Source organism: Carlito syrichta, unplaced genomic scaffold (assembly GCF_000164805.1).
Source record: "Carlito syrichta isolate Samal-C Ts95f unplaced genomic scaffold, Tarsius_syrichta-2.0.1 Scaffold80798, whole genome shotgun sequence".
Taxonomy (NCBI): domain Eukaryota; kingdom Metazoa; phylum Chordata; class Mammalia; order Primates; family Tarsiidae; genus Carlito; species Carlito syrichta.
Genome location: NW_007024894.1, coordinates 18102 through 31488, shown reverse-complemented (window position 1 = coordinate 31488; position 13387 = coordinate 18102). Strand labels below are relative to the sequence as shown.

At 33.9% G+C, this 13387-nt stretch overlaps 1 protein-coding gene across 1 annotated transcript in view; it reads left to right on the top strand.

The window, feature by feature from the left end:
- The window catches only part of CNTLN (centlein), a gene marked incomplete at its 5' end in the record, with an annotated part of 142116 nt that overhangs the window by 117290 nt on the left and 11439 nt on the right, over positions 1–13387 (top strand). The window contains 2 exons of the mRNA XM_021710978.1: positions 4152–4337; positions 7086–7163. Coding sequence (XP_021566653.1) covers positions 4152–4337; positions 7086–7163 — 264 coding nt within the window. The remainder of the gene's footprint in view (positions 1–4151; positions 4338–7085; positions 7164–13387) is intronic.

The window sequence follows — 13387 nt, the reverse complement described above, 5'->3', positions numbered from 1 at the left end:
GAAAGGAAAGGAAAGGAAAGGAAAGGAAAGGAAAGGAAAGGGAAGGGAAGGGAAGGGAAGGAAAGGAAAGGAAAGGAAAGGAAAGGAAAGGAAAGGAAGAAGGAGATTTGTGGAACGGGTAACAAAGACTCAACATATGTATAATTGGAGTCTTTAAAGAACAAAACTAAAATAATGGACTAGAACAAATATATTGAAGGCTACAATCCAAAAATAATTTCCAGAAATAGAAAGACTTTAAAGAACATAATATGAACCAAGGAAAATTGATTTAATATGTTGTACCCAGGATATGTTCTAATAAAGTTTCCAGACTTGGAAAAAAAAAACTAAGTGAAAACTTTACGTCAATTATAAGGAGGTAGACAGAACAAAAGTGAGACAGCTCTGAAAGACCATGTCATTTCTAGAGCTTCTCAAAAGACAGCATAAAGCCTCTTTTGGAACTGCAATGCATATCTGCTCCTTTTGCCCAGTCCTGCTTCCCTACATTTCTTATAGTTGCTCCTAAGTACATTTCCCCATAAAACTTCCACACACAAACCTTCATCTCAGAGTCTTTATCCAGAGATCCAACCTAAGAGTCAAAAAAAAAACCCCAAAACAATCTTGATTAATTTGGAAAGGTAGAACTATTATAGATAGCATTCTATTAATAGTACAAATAATAGATCAATACTTAAATGAATAGATAAATACTATCTATAAATACTAAATAGTTTAGATGATGCAATGAAGCTATAATTTATTACAAAACCAAATATATATATACATATAAATGTAAATATAATATATATTAAAATGTAAATATATGTTTTTTATATATATATATATATAAATTTTTTTTTGGAGCTTCACTCTGTCACCCAGGCTGGAGTGCAGTGGCACACTCACGGCCACCCTAGTGTCAACCTGCTGGGCTCCAGAACTCCTTGTGCCTCAGCCTTCCAAGTAGCCAGGACTACAGGCACGTGCTACCATGCCCAGCTAGTTTTTTATTTATTGTAGAGACAAGGTCTCACCAAGTTGCCCAGGCTGGTATTAAATTCTCAGACTCAGGCAATCCACTCGTCTCGGTCTCCCAAAGTGCTGGGATTACAGGCTGAGCCACCAAGCCTGGCCACCACCTAAATATTTAAAATTAAAAAGTTACTAGGTTAAAGAGGAAATCTGAACATGTTGCAGAATATCCCTAAAATAATAACATTATAGAATTATTAGAACCCACAGGATACATCTAAAACAGTGCTCAAAAATTAAGTAACTTTACATATTTAATAAAAAATTAAAATAAGCATTCAGCCAGGGATTAAAAAAATAACCAAAATCTAAAGATGAAAATGGAATTTTAAAAATTTGTAAATTTTTGTAAAATTGTAAAATTAATGAATGCAAGATTTATTTTTTGAAAACAAAAGAAAAAAGCAATAAAATAGATAAAGCATTAGCTTACCTGGCTAAAAAAAGAAAACACAACGAGCAAAATAAGAACTAAGAAGTTAAAATAACCACTGTTAAAAAATAAAATTATGGCAAACTTCTGAACTCCATGCAAAGAAATCTGAAAGCCTGAATGAAATAGATAATTTTCTAGAAAAATAAAATATGCCAAAACACACTCCAGAATAAAGAAAAGCAAGACTAATTGTCAAAAAGCTGCCTTCCCTTGTAATTAGTACTAGGCCAAATGCCAGTGAGTGCTACCACATTACTAAAGAGCAGATAAATTCAATCTCATTAAAACCGTTATAAGCATGGAAAAAAACCAAAAGTTTCAAACTTGTTTGAAGATTGAACAAAATAAAAATGAATCAATTTCCTATCACTGCAGAAATTTTAGATAAAATATTACCAGATAAATTTAGCAACACACCAAAAAATAATATACCACAATCAGGTGGAGTTTATTCTAAAAATGCAAGGAAAATTAAATACTAAAAAAGTATTAATAATCCTACCAATAGTTGTATGATAGAAATTAATACCACAGTTTATATGAATGCTAGAATGGATTTAAGACAATTTATAAATTTCTGCAAAAAATAAAAATAAAATACAAGTAGATAGTTACTTTCTTAATATACTATTATATGGCTAACTCAACGTAAATGCTGGTATAGTGTTTCCTAGGACTGCACTAAAATCAGAAACAAATCAAGAGTGTCCATCAATACTGCAATTTAATTGTTCAAGAGGAACTTAATAACCAGTGAAATAAGAAAAGAGAGAAGGAAATTAGAAGTATAAAAATAAAAATTGGAGATAAAATTATCAATCTTTGAAAATATATTTAAATTCCTAGAAACTAAAAGGAATCAACTGAAAAATTCTTATAACAAATAATGAAATTCAATACACACACACACACACAAAATATATATATGTATATCAACAGTTTTATACAAACAAGCCACAATCAGTATTATATGCAGTCAAAGTAAAAGGAAATGCCCACAAATAAACTAGATCTATAAAATGAAAACTTTAAAATGATCCTTTGTCACACAGATGAAGACTTAAACAAATGGAAAGAAATATCCTGTTTTTTGATTAAGAAGACTCAGCCTCCCAAAATGTTAATATAATCCAAGTAAAAGTTGACATGATTCACATAAAATTTCCAGTAAGATTTTTTGGGAGCGGGCAGCAGGGAAGATGGAACATAACAGAAAGTCCAGATACTGACATAAACATTTATTAAATTGGTGGGGAAAAGATGGACTATTTGCTATGTGGTGGTGAGACAACTGAGTAGTAATCTTCTAAATGATTAACAATGGATAGCATATTCTAGGTTAAAAATTAAAACTTAAAACTAGCTAAAAATTCATGGTTTAAAAGTACCTTTTGTATATCTCATTGTGAAGAATGCTTTTTAAAGTATCCCACTAAATTCAATTTGAGTGCATCAAATACTAAAAACACTAAAAACATTTTCGTTGGCATAAAATACTATAATTGCTGTCAAAAGGAAAAGAGCAAATTATGAAAAATTGAAATGTATACAATGGACAAATATAATTTCCCTAAAATAGAGAACATTCCTATAAATCAGAAAGAAAAACAAAACAAAAGAGAATATTCCTTAAGGCTGATGTTCAGCTTCATTTATAAAAAGAGACATGAAACTTAAAAATACAGTGAAAAACAAACTACACGGAAATACCAACTTGGTGTCTTGCTAATGGTGTAGAGAAACAAGTATTTTGATGCATTTTTTGAAGAGGTATAAATTAGTACTATTTAGAGGGGGAGCAGGAATAGAATTAAGTAACAGCTCTCAAAATTACAAATTGGTCCGCAATTTTACTTATAGTGATATATCCTAGAGAGGCAAAATGGCTACATGAGTGCCATTATTTATTGCAACATTGCTTGAGCTAGCAAAAGTTTGGGAGTAGCCTGACCATCTAACCTGCTCTCAGTTCACAAGGCCATGTACTGAGACACAGAATTCTGTCCATTCGAAATTAGAGATACCTTTTTCTTATGCACGTGTAAGTGTGGTATGGGCTAGTATTTATTGAGAGCGCAAAGGGGGAACGTAAAGTCTTATAAAGCAACCCTAGATTTTTAAAGATTTTTCTTCAATTCTTTAGTGTTGTTTTGCCCACACATAATTTAATTGCACTTTTACCTAATTTGTCTTTCTCAAATCCCACTACAGCATTTTTATCCCAGTGAAAGACACAATTCTTTCTGCAGCCATCTTTCATTGGTTTACGCAATAATTACATGAATTATGTAACTAACCTGTTACAACTAATTTATACACACTTAGGAATAAATAGAACTTGACTCTTAGCATCAGGTCAGCTAGTGAGAGAAGTTGTACTTGGCATGATTAAAATTAGCCTGTCTGCTGTAAGCATTCACCAAGTAAGATATCAGTTGGTATATCTTTCTTGATGAATGCTTACAGAGGGAATAGAGAGCTTTGGGTAATCTGGCAAGTTGGCAAATGGTCATTTAAGAGAGCTTTTATTGTTTACTGTCAATAGGTAAAGAGTAATCTGTTATATTCTACAATATATAAAATCAAGTAATCCTAATAAAAATGATTTGTTAGTATCTTCACATTTTTATGTTATGAGTGCCTTGTTTTCATTATGACTTCCATATGAGCCCATGCTCTTTCCAATATGTTGCAGGCTTTGGTCAAAGAGTTACAAAGTGATGTCCATGTGGTGAGGAGACAAATCAGAGACCTTAACAAAATGAAGAAAAGCAGGCATGCTTGTAAAACCTCAACCCATAAAGCCCAGACCTTGGCAGCCTCTATCCTGAATATTTCACAGTCAGATCTGGAGGAAATATTGGACACAGAAGATGAAGTGGTAAGATCATTTAAATCTTTATTAATAAAGGACTTATTACACATTGAATTTAATTACATCTTTTCATTTGTTTTATACTTCTTATAAATGTATCTTTAAGATAATATTAATGACGGTAAGATTGTTAAAAAGCCAATGAAAGGTATACATTGAGTATTAACCAACTCAAAAAGCCTTTAGAGAAATGTAACTGTGAATATAAACATAAGCCAGTACATAAAACCTTTTGAATTGCTTGTTATTTAAGTTATTCTTTCCCCTCTCTTCCATTTTCTTTAATTTAGTTAATCTTAATATATATCTTATAAGCCAGTATTTTTAATTAAGCCAGCTTGAATGGATTTAGTTAAGCTAAGTCACCATTGATTTGAGGATTTTTCCTCCTTGTGCGATTTTTTTAAAAAGTAGTAAATCTATTGACTTTCCTGGCTAAACTATTGTTTATCAATATATTTTTTGAAAATATATTGTTGAAAAATATGTTTATTGCTTAAAATGGGTAAAATATTCCCATGTGAGTGAATTTATATGTATATAGGTAGAGGTCTTAAATGGCACGTTAGCACTTCCTGGGGAGGGCACCGCATTTTTCACATAGTTGCTGCCTAAAAAACAGTGGAATCTCATCCTGTATAGTCTTCTATGAAACCCATGGAGGATGCTTGTTCCTGCCCTACTGTGCCTCTGAACTTCTGAGTGAACTTATGCCTCTGAATTCACAAATACTAGATTTTTTATTGTCTGGAAAGATTAAAGAGATGGTGGCAATAGTAGCTTCCCAATGAGTAGCTGCCCAATGAATAAATAAAATAATAGACGTGTGTGTATGAGATCATCCTTCAGCCCCCTCATTGGCTTCTCAAAGATCTTCTGGAGTAGAGCAAATCTACAACTTGCAAAGGTTTTTAAACTACCAAGGATTCTTAGAATAGAGCTCAGAAGAATCCGGCAGAGATTATTTTTATCCTATGGGTGAATAGGATGGTAAATTTTCAGTTTCTGTTTTCAGCAGCTATGCCACAATGTCCGTGACTTTCTACCAAATTCTAAACTTTGAAGAACAAGAGCATTATCAAATACAGTATCAAATATAAGACACACGGGAGATAATAGTAACTCTGGTAAGGGTGTTAACTATGCTTTTTTTTTTTTTTTTTTTGAGTTGGAGTCTCACTGTCGTCCAGGCTGGAGTGCAGTAGCATGCTCAGGGCCACCCCAGCCTCGACCTGCTGGGCTCCGGCGATCCTTCCGCCTCAATCTTCCAAAGAGTTGGAACTACAGGCGTTCTACCACGCCCAGCTAATTTTTAACTATGCCTTTTTACAGACATTTAATTAAAATGTGTTGATTGATAATTAGAAACCTAACAAAAAATTAAAGTTGAGGTCTCTGCTGTTGCCTAGGAATTTTAAAACAGGCAGACTTAGCAAAATGTGCATTTGTCTGTATGCGTGTGTGTTTGCGTATGCACACATGTACTTACACAAACACACACACGTTCAGGAACACAACCACCACCTTTTTAGACCAAATGGTTATTCAAGTCAGTTATCCTTTCCTGTCTCCTCTAAACAGTCTCTAAAAAGATGCCTTCTCCAGGCTGACAAATTAGAGAAAAACACCCTGTTTGAATAGGCAAACTAGAAAAAGTTATCCTTTTAAGGATGTGAATTAGAAAAGGGTGTCTATAATCCCGAAGACTAGATGGACACTTCTGTGAAGAAATGGCACCTCTGCTTCTGAGTAGACCGAGTACATAGCACTGTAACAGGCATCTCATACAAACTTAAGTCCCTTCTGGAAGAAAAAGAAATACAAGCACACTGTTCTGAGAGGGATCAGTATACCTTGATATATTTACGAGATGTAATTATAGACCATAGCTTATTTTCACTGATTCCTGCATCTTCCAGAGACCTAAGGATTTGAGTGCCTTGCCCAAGTAGAGCTCAGGCCTCCTGGTTTATGTTCTTTAAACTGTATGAAGCTGTGGTAAATTCATGTCCAAACTGTGAAAGCCTGACTGAAGTGCCTAGCATGATGCTTGGCATACAGTGAATTTCAACGAATGTTAGTTCTTAAACCCTTCACTTTTTGAAAAGTCCCATTTTTCCCCATAAATGAAATTGCAACTTTAAGCAAATCATCAACTGCACATGTGAATACATTATAATATCAAAACTATTTTATCATGATAATTGATATGTTGAAAATACTTAGTGACTTACAGCTCTTTGAGTTGGAGTACCCCCTGCCTATCAGTAGATTATTGAATATTTTAAATCAACAAGCATTTAAATATACCAGAGTCATGCCATGATCTATTCTTTTTGTGATTACAATTACCCCTTAGCTGGCAACTCATATTTTGTAGTTTAAGATTTTGTGTTATCTTACAAGTGTCGCTTATAAATGATTCTTTTATATAGCTCTGTGGTATTTCTTACTTTATTTAAATTGTTCTCCATCTCAGTTCCTACCTTGAACTCTACTGTGAACGCAGAAATAAAATACTTCTGAATTACTGTGAGATATAAAAATAGAACTTTATCTTCCACAGTATGTAAATATTTATAAATTAAATATTAAAGAGTATGGATTTACATATTTCTGCTTGAGGAGACAAGCTGTTCTTTGTTGAATTTAATTCTACTGATATTTTTCTAGATTTCTTTGGTATTTAGTAGTGTATGATTAGGTTCATATAAATGCAATTTAATACCAGTGTTTTTTATTTTCTTTCTTTAGGAAATTGAAAAGACAAAGGTAGATGCTGAAAATGACAAGGAATGGCTGTTGTATATTCAGAGACTTCTTGAAGGACAGGTATTTCATTTGTATGCTTCATATGTTAAACTTCTGAATAAGAATTCCAAGGCTTACATTTTTACTAGAGGTCTAACTTTTTATAAACACTTACCCATTATTTACTTTTGGTAGGTAAAAAGATTTTCCAGTAGGTAGACAGGAAAGTTAACCCTCTATTTGTACTTTTGGACTTAACAAATGAAGCAAATGCCTGGGGAAAGAGCCAACATGGGTCTTACCAAATTCATTAATTAAATTATTGAGTCAACCTCTGTGCTTGCTAGACTGAAGAGGATCCATTCTCTCAGACCTCTTAGGAAAAAAGATTCTTTATTATGTGTCTTTAAAGTTCGTAGTTGATGTGGACACCTGAGGAGTTCATGGGTTTCAGTGACCTTTTACTGTGGACCTGTTTCCAGTCAATTCATGTTTTCCTCACAGCCAGACAGCTGTTTATTACTGTGTCTTCCCGCATTCTCTACAATATTTTCTACTGAGACCTCGAGCAGCTTGTTAGTGGGAAGTAAATATTGATTTGGCATCCTGTCAATGCAGAAAGAATGAAAAAATTTCCACCAGAGGCCCCTCAAACATTTTCCTATCGACATTTTCTGGGCCGAGTGGAAAGCTGCATAGAGGATGACAAGGCCAAGACGAGTTGAAATCCCTGAGGGCTCTATTGAGATTGCTGCTGTGACCTGTGTGATACTTTTTCTTCCCTTTCAAGTATTTTTTTAATACACATATAGTCTTCTGGGATGCGCCCCTCTTGTAAGTGATCAAGGGCAGTTTATTGGCAGGTGAGAGCCCTGCTTTTCTAGTCATAGCCAGCTTTTGTTTTGACATTGCTGACAGCATGTAATGTATTCTAAAACTTTTTCATTATCGCTCTTTTTGCTTAACCTAATTGCTTATTTTTAAAATGAACTGGAACAAATAAGAGCTAACACATATCTGTCAAAACATCAAAGAGAAATATCGTACTGTGATTTTTGAAAGTCATTGCAAGTGTTTCTATGTAGAAATTAATCATAGAAGCTGTTATTAAATGTAATTATTTTATATTTATATGAACAAATAGCAGTTTTGTGTTTTGGGTCAAGTCAAGAATAAGTAAATAATATATAAACTATACTTTTAGGATCAGCTTTATATACTTTTGGAACATTATCTAGAGTAACTTCAAAAATAAGATGACTGGCAATCTTCTGCTTAAGTTGTTTAAGTGTAGACGTGCAGGTGCCAGGCCAAGCCTTTCACACAGACAACTTGCTTTTAAGAAGAGAGGCCATTTCTTTATCATGTTGTCTTCCCAGAACCCAGCTCAGTGCCTGGCACCTTAAGGAGTTCAATAACTATTGTAGTGAGGGTTTTTTCCCCCCAGCTTGAAAAATGATAAAAAGAAACTTTTTAGTTTTTAAAATGTTCACCTTGCCGGGCTCGGTGGCTCAACCTGTAATCCTGCGCCTTTGGGAGGCTGAGGTGAGTAGATTGCCTGAGCCCGCAGGTTTGAGACCTGCCAGGACAGCGAGACCTCATCTCTACAATAAATCAAAAAATCAGCCAGGTGTGGTAGCGCATGCCTGTAATTCCGGCTACTCAGAAGGCTGAGGCAGAAGGATTGCCGGAGCCCAGCAGGCAAGGCTGCGGTGGCCAGGAGCGGCCACTGCACTCCAGTCTGGGCGACAGAGTGAGATTCCAACTCAAAAAAAAAAAAAAAGAAAAGAAATTTTGTCAGCCATTATGACCATAAAATAATAAATGCGTATGTATAAAAGCTTTATTACATTTTACTGAAGCTATACTGACACTGGACCTGGTTTTCTGGCTAACACATGTAGAGGTACATACACGCATTCTACATTATCTGAATGTATGCTTATTCTGTCCAGTTAGTGTAAGAAAACCCGTTTAAGATGGCATCAGATTGCTTACTACTGCAGCTTGATATAGTGCCTTTTTGTGCCACTGAGCCTGGACTCTGGAATATAATTGCCAGGCAGTATTGATTTAATTGCCCAGGTTTATTTGTGGACTCCTAATTATTGACTGGAGGTAAATTTAATGGCGTAGCCTTTACGAACACTGGGAAACCGCTGCTGTTGCTATTATACATAATGAACTGCATCATGTGCCTCTCGATCATTTTTCAAGCTAATTTTATTCCACTGTGACAGTATGATAACATTTAAAAAGTCAAAGACTTTTTATTTTTATTACTGACATGGGTGGTTCTGCTGATGTCTTTGAATTTTGTGCAAGAAAAAATAGGGACTTTGTTGGTTGCACTTGAATGTCGCTTTATAATCACACCCGAGAGAAAAATCTATAAAATAGAAAACATCTTTTTTTAGCCTACTTTTCTTCTCTCTCAATCGGAGCAATTATATTTGTCCTGAATTTTAGAAAAGGTTTTCTTTGCCCATCAGTTTTTTTACAGTCTGAGTTATGCTCGTAGGATTGTGTGGGCAAAAGTGTAATATGTTCATTCATGCATTTTGTTTTGTTTATGACTTACAGCTCATTGTATATAAGCTTTTGTGATCTTCAAGCTTTGGAATAATTAAGCATATTTTCAAAAAAATACTAAGTGGTTAAATATTGATGTTTGATTATTAAAATATTTTGAAGATAAAATCATAGGAAAACATCCCTTTTATGTCTTCTCTCTGTATTGGGTGCTGTGTATGATAGAATTCTGAGATTATAGGGGTGGATCTGACCCTGTGATTTTGTTTTTGGTTTAATTTGTTTGTTACAGAATTGTTTTCTGTTAAAACATTTTTTCTGCATTCATTTGATAAAATTTTATATCAATAAAGTATTTATCACAAAATTAAAAGGTATTCTGCCATGTGGCAAACAATAATCTAATACCCACTGCTGCTGTTAGCCAAAAGTGCATAAGAACTAAAAGGTCTAACATTTTAATTTATCTATATTTGATGCATGGAGCAAATATATGTTTTTATATGTATTTATTTCAAGTAGTCTTAATGTAATTGGTAATTTTAGATATTTGACATCTCCACCTCATATTTGTTTCCACACATTTCTAGAAATAAGGATTATGTTAAAATCTTTCTGGGATCTACTTTTATTTTCTGTGACATGGCTGCCTTTAATTTCTCTGGACATGTTTACTTCCATTAATCTCTCTTTCACATTAGTACATTTCTTAAACATACAGTTTATGGTAGAGACACAAACAAATTAATTATTGTAGTAGGATGGAGAAACCACCAAATTTACTTTTTCTGTAGTTTAGGAAATGGTAGAAAAAACAGATAGGAAAAGTGGGCTGGGACCAAATTATACAAGCTTTTGACTAGGAGGGACACAAGCAGAACTGTGCTTTAAAAAATACACGAGATGGGGAACAAGCAGGTAGTCTAGGTGTGGGGCAATAAAGGTCTGACTGTGCCATGGCCATAGAAGTAGAAAGGTTGGAGATAGATGTGATTCGTGCTATAGTGAGTGAGCAGATAGCAGTAGTAAGATTAGATGAAGAGAAGGGATATGAAAGTAGAAACCAAAGATGGGAGAGTTTAATACTCAACATGATAAGAAAGATACGAATACCTTTAAGAGTTTTAGGGAACAAAAGAGGTGAAGCAAGAGATGTTGATAGCAATTGAAGCCATAGAACATTTAGCAGGCTAACAATAAATATAATTTGTTAATATTGAAAGATTCACAATTTTTTATTATTTCAACCCAGTTTTCTGTCTGACTCTCTGTCTGGTTTCTGTCTGGCTCTCTTCAGTGAAATTTCATGCTCTTACAGTTCAACAACAAAAAAGACAAATGCCAAGTTTAAAATGGGCAAAAGATTTGAGCAGACATTTCTCCAAGAAGCTATACGAGTAGCCAGTAAGCACATGAAAAGATGTTCAACATTACTACCCATTAGGGAAATACAAATCAAAAACAAAAATGAGATATTCCTTTACACCCACTAGGATGACAAGAATAAAGAAAGGTAATAAGTATTGGTAAGGATCTGGAGAAGATGGAACACTCGAGCACATTGCTGGTAGGAATGTAAAATGGTCCTGCCCTGTGGAAAATAGCATGGCAGTTCCTCAAAAAGTTAAAGACAGAGCTGCTATAGGATATAGCAACTCTGCTCCTAGGTACATGCCCGAGAGAAATGAAAACGCATTTCTATATAAAAACTTGTACCTTAATGTATGCATAGCAGCATTATTCACAAGAGCTCAGAAGTGGAAGGGACTTGAAATTTAATTGCTATTCAATCAGGCCTACCAACTGATGGATGGATAAACAAACTGTGGCACATTCTTACGATGGAACTTTACTGAGCCACAAGATGAAATGAAGCACTGGCACATGCCACAACATGGAGGAACGTGATACATCTCATGTTAAGTGAAGGAAGCTGGTCGCAAACGCTATATAGTATGACTCTATTCAAATGAGATGTCAGGAATAGGCAAATCTATCAGGACAGACAGCAGATAAGTGGTTGCCAGAGGTTGCCAATGGGATACAGAATTTCTTTTGGGGTGATGAAAATGTTCTGCAATTATGTAATGTTGATGGTTGCCCAAATTTGTATACTAAAAGCCAGTGAAGTATACACTATAAAATGATGAATTTTGTTATGTGATTTATATCTTCATGTAAAACAAATGATCCCTCGATATGGGACATATTTTAGAAAAGAATAAAGAATACATGTAAAAGTAAATTCAGTAAAGTATTTGTATCACATATGCGGTGCCCCCACCACTGGGTAGTGATTTCTTAAATGCATTTGAAGTTGAATTTCTGTCTCCTGTAAATAAGAGTAAAGGAAGTAAATTAGTTTATTTCAAACTTAATAGCTTCCTTTCAGTTGGTACATAAGGAGTTGTTCTTTAATACTCTAATTGATCTTATCTATTCACATATCAAACTAAGGACTCAATTTTTTTAAACCTTTGCCCTCAAAAAGGCATTGTTTAATCTGTTTGGTTCATTCTGACCCCCCAAATTAAAATTATAATAAAAGTCATTTCCAGGTCTTCATAATACCTAAAATAGTCCTTTGTACTTGGGACTTTATAAAGGCAATGAAAAGAATTAGTGGGGATTAAACTGAGCCTATACTCTGGAATTCATTCAAAAAACATAAGAGTGCCTACTACATACTAGGTATTTCAGGGAAATACACCAGTGAACAAAATAAATAAAAATCCTCTGTCCTCATTTCTGAGAATGGTGGACAATAAACAAATAGTTAGAATGTATAAACTATGAAATTTACTAGAAAGTTCACTTGAATAGAATTTATGGGTATATGTGTGTATATTGAAATGTATAAAACTTTTTATGAAAGTATAAAACAAATAATATACAGTTATTAACCAGATTATGGTTGTTTACTAGGATTTGTATAAAAAACCATGAATGACTAGAAAATGTGTCTTGATTTTGTTTTATGTTGCTTTATTCTTTATTATTTGCTAATCCTTTTCTTGGTTTTATTTCATCCACTTTAGTCCACTTTCTATAGATTATTTTCTTATATTGCAATGATATAAAAATATGTCTTTTTGCCTCAGTTGTTGAGAATTTAAAATACAGACTGTGATCAGTGGTTTTTCTTTAGCTTTAAATATCCCTGTTCCTATTAGTTGCTTCAGGTCTTGCAAATGCTGAAACTTAAAATGCCTTACTTTCCCCAGTGCCCTCTCTGCAAAATATGCTTACCTTCTATAGAATGTCTTGCAGTGTGGCAGTGGGAAGAGTTTTATAAATCTCTCCGGCTTTTGTAAATAGAATATACTATCAGCCTGAAGGTTAACTGAAAGTTTCTCCTGGCACTCAGTCACCTACACAGACTTACTCCTGACATCTAGATGAAATAGCAAGAGTTAAAAACCCTCCACTCAGCCTTCCTGGATTTTTTTTTTTTTTAATTTAACTGTTTGAAGCCTATTTTTGATTAAAGTTAACAGAACCCTTATTTAAAATAATTAAATTTCTTCAAATCTACATTGTCAGTTATTTCTTGTAACTGTTTTTTTCTTAGCCATTTTGGTAATTTTCTTAGTGTAGTTTTATCTCCTCTAATATGTATTCTTGTGCTGTAAGAAGACAAAGAAGTTTATAGCTAGTATTCTAAAATTAGTCTCAACCCAGTATAAAAGATTTCTGCCTAGAAGTTCTTTACTAACAGCTATTTCAATTGCTACATACATTTAAAATTAGTTATACTATTTATCCAACAAAGT